A 7,439-nucleotide genomic window follows, 5' to 3' on the forward strand; every position below is an offset into this window, starting at 1 on the left:
ATTCATGGGATCCTTTGAACCATCTGTATGCACTACAAGACAATAATAAAACTGATTTGTAATATATTGATCCACTATTGTTGCTACATGATCTTGTTCACACCACGGGTTCTTCGATCAGGCTAAAATCGACATGTGGTCTTGTATAAAACCAGTGACACATTTCCTATTTCCACAGATGGACTCAGGGACCTTATAGGACCATCTTCATAAACCCCTCTTCCAAATCTCTCTCTTGATATCTTTCATATTCCCAGCAGTCTTCCAATACTGTCAGTGTAGGATGATCTACCATACTACCCTTCAGTCTTGTCCAGTACGCCAGGGATAGCTTAACTCATCTAAGGGACAGTGGCATTTCTCCAGTATCTACTTGTAAAAGCCCCAACAAATGTAGTTTTAAATGCACCATCGCACATCCTGAGTGCCCTCGCTTGCATCCTATCAAGGGGCAAAAGCGATATAAAAGCCGCAGAACCATATACAAAGCACCCATAATCTATGGACAATCTCATCAAAGTACAATAAATATTCAGTAAAGATTGCCTATCTGCCCCCCCTGACATACACTGTCAACTGTGGGACCTTATATAGACAGGTGTGTTTTTAAATCATGTCTGAACAATTGAATTGGCCACAGGTGGACTCCAATCAAGTCTAGCGTCATCTCAAGGATGATCAAAGGAAATTGGATGCACCTTGTAACGGTTTTGACTTGAGGTTATTGTTTATAGGGATGCCAGGTAGGTTGTGCCTACCAGAGAAAATATTGGTTTCTCCTTTTGGTTTGGGAGGGAATGAGTCCCATCTGGTCCGTCAAGTCTACACCAATACAAAGGACTCATGTAAAAGTCAGGATGGATATACACTTTTCATAAACCCTTAAAACATTGGAAATAACTTGAAAACAACTGTTCTTCTGCGTGGTTGTATTACCAACATAAATGATCACACACATATAATAATATAACAAATAATGAGTTCTGGTTCCTCCAGAAAAGTCCTGTACCTCGGGCCTAAAAGACTCCATCCCGGTAAATGAGTTCAGGGAACTCAAGTGACCTTAGTCACGCAATGTTGGTCCGTTCATACAAGTGTAGCGTAAACCCAGTCTCAATCAATCAAAATAACAATTATTTTACCACACAACAATAAAGCGTATCAAATCTTAATAAGTCCTCAACTACAACTAACTACATAAATCATCACTGTATACATCACACCAAAACAAATGAAATACCGTATACAAAAAGGTTGTAGCCAGTCGGTCAGTCAGAGAAGCCAATCCGCTAACAGATCTCCAGCGGAGGAAGGCCATGTAGAACAACGGAGAAGTGTAGTCCAACGGAAGCAAAGAGTGGATCCGATCCTGGGTAAACTTGCTATTAGGCTACAAAAGCACACTTTTAAAGGCAACAAAAGAAACGGAATAGAGAGCTTCGTAACTGATGGGTGACCACATCCTCGTTCGTGTCTCCATCACAACCCCACTTTTGCACAGCTGAGGCTGGCTATTTAATTGGTAATTAAAGGGGAAGCGCCCTATTGGAAGGAGAAGCACTGAGACGGTTCAGACAAATTCAGGGCCTCACAACCTGAGCTAAGGAGTGTGATTATGTCAATGAGATTTCTCTATTTCATTTTCAATACATTTCTAAAAACATGTTTTCACTTTGTCATTATGGGGTATTGTGTGTAGATGGGTGTGAAAAAATGAATCCATTTTGAGTACAGGCAGTAACACAACAAAATGTGGAATAAGTCCAGGGGTATGAATACTTTCTGAAGGCACAGTATTTTATAGAAATAAAAACAGTAGATTGAGAGAACGACATGTTTTAATGCACCTCTTGTATTGTCTGAAACACTCCCTACACAGGAAACTACTGCCATGTTGTCAGGAGGATTTACATCAGGTTGTCATTATGTTTTGTCCCTCTTGTGAATGTTCTCGTACCTTCTAGGGGACTTCATCCTCTTGAAGCATTTAGCAACAATCAAATCAATTTTCTTTTTGTGACATGTTTTGTAAGCAACAGGTGTAGACTAACAGTGAAACATAATTGCACTGTCTTACCCAGATCAACTTAGTCAGTACATTCAAAACAGGTAAAACAACCACATATCAAGTCACTGCAAGAAAAATATTTTCTCAAAGCGGCTGAGTGAAACATGTATCATAAACAAGGTCTACAGGCAGTATTTTCTACACTAACCTATTCTGTGCATTGTCATTATGTCTTCCCAAACTTCCAGTCTATGCAAAGCCTCTGCCAGTCTTGGCAGTGACGCCTTCTCTTCCATGTGAAATCTCATGCCAGGTTGACTGGGTGCTAGTGCTGAAATACAGGTCACAAAGATGGCAATGATATGGTTTTTCCCATGTGGATCTTCATGTGTAGTTTCCGGTGATAATTCTGCTTGAATTATTGGCCACAACACTGCCCTTATATGGTTTCACCCCTGTATGAGTCCTCATGTGGACTGTCAGATCAGGGTTTCTGCTGAAACATTTGCCACAAACAGGGCAGCGATGTGGTTTCTCCCCAGAGTGGCTCTTCATATGCACAGCCAGGTTTCCACTCTGACTGAATCCTTTGCCACAATCCTGGCATTGATGTGGTTTCTCCCCTGTGTGGCTCCTCATATGTAAGTTTAGGTGTCCGCGCTGAGTAAATCCTTTCCCACAATCTTGACAGTGAAATGGCTTCTCCCCTGTATGACTCCTCAAATGCCTTTTCAGGAAAGTATCCCAAGCAAAATATTTACCACAAATATGACAACACTTTGCTCCGATGTGAGTTTGTAGGTGATCCATCATACTTTCTGTGGACTGACAGAATTTTCCACACACACCACAAATATGTTCTTTATCCTGTGTGTGCGTTTGCACATGATTTAATAAAGAAGCCATGGAGTCAAATTGCTTTCCACATACCTTACAACTAGGAGCAGCATCCCAACTTACACTGGGTCTCGAGTGTGATTTTAGATGGTTCAATTTCCTGTCCTTAACACTATGAGAACTTTGTCCTTTTACTGTCTTTGTTCTCTTTGATTTGAGTGGCTTTAACGTTAGACCTGACAGAGGTCCTCCACTCTCCATCCTGTCAATATGTCCTCTGTTTTCACTCTGAGCTGCAGAAAACACTGTACCTACTGCAGAAAAGGGCTGGGGCTCTCTGGTTGGTTCTGATACACCATAGTCTTCTACATAAGGTTCTGTTTTGATCTGTTCAGTTGAGGTGCTGGGTAGAGAGTATCTCTCTCCATGTGAGGACTGAGTTGGGTTCTGATAATAGCCACTTGATACACAGCCGTAAGAATTGATAAACTCATTGAAATGATTCTCATCCTCCTGACTGGTCCTTGGTTCCTCCTGTTCATCTTTAATCTGTGTGGGTTCTGGGTCCTTCTGCCCCAGACTGGGGCTCCACTCCTGCTGCTCAGGGGAAAACACCTCATCAGACACGGTGACAGTGAGCTGCTGGAGGTCTGGAGAGGAGAGAGGGATGAAATAGAAAACTCATGAGCTGACGACGTAATTAGCGAGGCTTACAATAATAATCTTCTTACAGACACTGGTTTTGTAACTAGCTACACTCTCAAACAGTAAATACAAATTGATAGCTTAACATGTTTCATATTAAATTAATGTTGAAAAAACAAACACACACCTGCTCGACTATGTGACTTGATCTGTGGCTTAGTGCGGACATCGAGCATGCTCCGTAGATGCCTGTTTTCCTCCTTTGTGCGATAAACCTCTTCCTGGTACTCTGCTATCGTTTCTTCGACGACACCAAATATCTCCTCAGCAGCCGCTATCAATTTCTGGTTAAGAAACACTCTCAAGTTCTCTATTTTAGACATTTTTTTATAAGGAAAGCTGTCTAACTAGCTTAGTTAGCCAGCTAGCTACCAACTAAGTCAAGAAGACAAAGAGCGCTGTCAGTCTCTGCGTGGACGGCATAATACATGTTGCACTGTCGCCCCCTGCTGGAGCGGAAGACGCAGGTCGTGGTGATCCTGCAGGTGGCGCCAGAGTCTGCTGCTTTTGAGAAGAGGACACTGATTACTGGGCAAAATGAATTCATATCTCGTCCTTCATACTACTAATTACTGATCAGATTGAATAAGTATTTCCCAATCTATTCTTGGAGGTCCTCCAGTGTCTGTATAGTTGTATTCTAGCACAGAAAATAGACCTAAATGTAATAGACTGCAGAGCTGGTGGCGCTGCTACAGCACTACTGGTGCAAATCTGAAGTTTAGATCAATCAATGCCTCCCTTGATCACTAAAGTACGCAAATAATATAATACACAATACTGCTATCACTAATCCAACATTCTCATGTCTGCAATTAATTAAAGAGGGACATATTTCCTAGAAATAAAGAATGACAGTAGATTTAGGGAATGAGATGTTTTAATGCACTTCTTGTATTTTCTGAAAGACTCCCTAAATGGGATGACTGCCATGTTGCCATGAGGTTTTTTGTCGGGTTGTCATTATGTTTTCTCCCTCTTGTGAATGTTCTTCTCGTATCTTCTAGGGGAGTTCATCCATTTTAAGCATTTAGCAGCAATCATTGCCTTATGTATGTTTTTATAAAACAACGACAAGGTTTCTCTCCTGTGTCAATTGAATTTCTTGCATTTACATTTTGGTCACTTAGTTGACACTCTTACCCAGAGTGACTTACAGTCAGTGGATTCAAAACTGGTAAAACAACCACATATTAACAGTCACTGCAAGTAAAAACTTTCCTCAATAAAGCGGCTAAGTGAAAAATGTATCATAGACAAGGTCTACAGGCAGTATTTTCTACACTGAAGTATTGTGTGCATTGTCATTATGCCTTGCCAAACTTCCAGTCTATGCAAAGCCTCTGCCAGTCTTGGCAGTGACGCCTTCTCTTCCATGTGAAATCTCATGCCAGGTTGACTGGGTGCTAGTGCTGAAATACATGTCACAAAGATGGCAATGATATGGTTTTTCCCATGTGGATCTTCATGTGTAGTTTCCGGTGATAATTCTGCTTGAAGCCTTGGCCACAATATTGGCACTTATATGGTTTCACCCCTGTATGAGTCCTCATGTGGACTGTCAAATCAGGGTTTCTTATGAAACATTTTCTGCATACACGACAGCAAAACGGCCTCTCCCCTGTGTGAATCTTCATGTGTGTGTTCATATAAGATTTACTGCTGAAACATTTCCCACAAACAGGGCAGCAATGTGGTTTCTCCCCAGAGTGGCTCTTCATATGCACAGCCAGGTTTCCACTCTGACTGAATCCTTTGCCACAAAACTGGCAGCGGTACGGTCTCTCCCCTGTATGAATCCTCTTGTGCGCTGTGAGATCTGGATTTTTTCTGAAACATTTGCCACAATCAGGACAGCGAAACGATTTCTCCCCTGGGTGAACCTTCATATGATCATTCAGCTCAGCACTCCCAGGGAAAAATGTACCACAAACATGACAAACTCTAGCTCCAACGTGGGTTTCTAGATGATCTAACATACTTTCTGTGGACTCTAAGTGTATTCCACAAACACCACATAGACATTCTTTGTCCTGTGCATGCTTTCTTGCATGATTCACTAAAGAAGCTAAGTAGGAGAAATACATTCCACAACATTTACAGTGAATATAGGCACTTTGTTTTCTTACTGTCTGTGATCTCTTTGATTTAAGTGGCTTTGAATCTGACAGAGGTCTACTCTCTACCCCTTTGACACATTTCATGTTTTTACTGGGAGCTGCAGAAGACTCTGTATCGTCTGCAAAGAGGGGCTGAGACTCACGGGATGGTTCTGATACTCCATTGTCTTCTGCATTAAGTTCTGGTTTGATCTGTATCATGTTCTGTTCAGTGGAGGTGTTGGGTAGAGAGTAGCTGCTCTGCTCAGTTAAGGTGCTGTGTAGAGAGTAGTTCCTCTGTGCAGCTGAGGTGCTGGGAAGACAGTACGTCTCTTCGTAGTCTTCACTTTGGGTTTCATAAAGTAGCGAGGACTGAGTCAGCGAGGACTGAGTCAGCGAGGACTGAGTCAGCGAGGACTGAGTCAGCGAGGACTGAGTCAGCGAGGACTGAGTCAGGTCCTGGTGGTTGTAGTCATTTTTCAAAGATGACTCTAGTTCCTCCGGTTCCTCTTTTATCTGTATGTAATGTGGGTCTTCCTGCCCCAGACTGGGGCTCCACTCCTGCTCACAGTGTTGCTGCCCAGGGAGAACCTCCTTTTCAGATACAGGGTGAGTGGGCTGTTGGATGTCTGGAGGGAAGGATAGAGAATTAAATAAAACGTCTAAAATGTTGACATGAATAGTATTCTAGTTAGATAGCTAGCTAAGTATTTAGATAGATACTAACATAGCTAGCTAGCTACATTGTCATTGACCACTTGACACATGCAAAGAACGTTTAAAATATAACAGCTAGCAGCCTCAGTCACACACCTATTCTATGTAATAGTATATCTGGTTTAATAACGATATCCAGCATGCTACGTAGACGGCTGTTCTCTTCCTGGTACTCTGCTATCGTTTCTTCAACGACGCCAAATATCTCCTCAGCTGCCATTGTCAATCTCTGGTTGAGAAACACTCTCAATAACTCTATTTTAGACATTTTTAGAGGAGAAAAGTTGAACAGCTTGCTAGCGGATAATCACAGGTACATTTGCAACAACATAGCGTAGACACCGTATGCGGTAAACAAAGGAGGGCGTTCCTTTGAGCACGGCAGCAAACACTATCGCCACCTGCTGGAACGGAACGCGACTTCCGTCTTTCAAATTCTTGTATTTATTTATCGTCCAAAAAGCTTATCTGGGAAGGGGAAACAGTCAGTTGTATGGGGTCAATTTCACACCATATGATTCTAAATAAAATAAAACCTGAACATGAAAAATAAAGTTGAGAATGTAAATATTATATTTTCGAGGACGGGTGATATAATGGATGTTGAAATCAAAAACCAAACAATTGAAAGCAAAATGTATAGAATTGTAAACTAAAATAAGACATCAAAAGCTAAACCCCAAAACGTATAAGCAAATAATTTTAAAGCGAGAGCAAAACTCTATGACAAATGATTAAAAACATTTTTTTAAACGAATGCAAACATCGTTTTTGGTTAAACTTTCCCAGCAACCAATCCTATTGAACATTTTGCCAACGCTCTTGCCTGCATGTACTACCTTTTGGTTACGCTACTCTATATTTGCTTTCGATGTCTGTTTCTTTGATTTCACTGCCAGTCTTTTCGATTGCGAGTTTTGGCATTACTTTCCGTGAAGGGCGGGTTTTAGAGGGAGGCGTAGACAATGAGTCTCCATTGGTCCGTTAGTTTTGGAGTGACGGTTGGTCTTAACCCAATCAATGAACATGATAGACAGGCTTTTTTCTATTGCCCACTTAAGTAGACGGTCTGA

The 7,439-nt window shown here is 41.6% G+C and overlaps 2 protein-coding genes across 2 annotated transcripts; both read right to left on the bottom strand.

Moving 5' to 3' along the window:
- Positions 1 to 1,783: 1,783 nt before the first annotated feature.
- Positions 1,784 to 3,987, bottom strand: LOC115176404 (zinc finger protein 45-like). Its single transcript, XM_029736430.1, has 2 exons — positions 3,678 to 3,987; positions 1,784 to 3,495 (listed from the first exon to the last, which is right to left on the bottom strand). The coding sequence occupies exons 1-2, from the start codon at positions 3,871 to 3,873 to the stop codon at positions 2,393 to 2,395; spliced, it is 1,299 nt and encodes a 432-aa protein (XP_029592290.1). The 5' UTR covers positions 3,874 to 3,987; the 3' UTR covers positions 1,784 to 2,392.
- Positions 3,988 to 4,412: 425 nt separating this feature from the next.
- On the bottom strand, positions 4,413 to 6,745 carry LOC115176406 (zinc finger protein 391-like). The gene is made up of 2 exons (XM_029736431.1): positions 6,463 to 6,745; positions 4,413 to 6,278 (listed from the first exon to the last, which is right to left on the bottom strand). Exons 1-2 carry the CDS (start codon positions 6,632 to 6,634, stop codon positions 4,975 to 4,977), a joined length of 1,476 nt encoding a protein of 491 aa, XP_029592291.1. The 5' UTR covers positions 6,635 to 6,745; the 3' UTR covers positions 4,413 to 4,974.
- Between the last annotated feature and the right edge of the window lie 694 nt (positions 6,746 to 7,439).

The sequence above is a fragment of the Salmo trutta genome, chromosome 37 (genome assembly GCF_901001165.1).
Source record: "Salmo trutta chromosome 37, fSalTru1.1, whole genome shotgun sequence".
In the NCBI taxonomy this organism is placed as follows: domain Eukaryota; kingdom Metazoa; phylum Chordata; class Actinopteri; order Salmoniformes; family Salmonidae; genus Salmo; species Salmo trutta.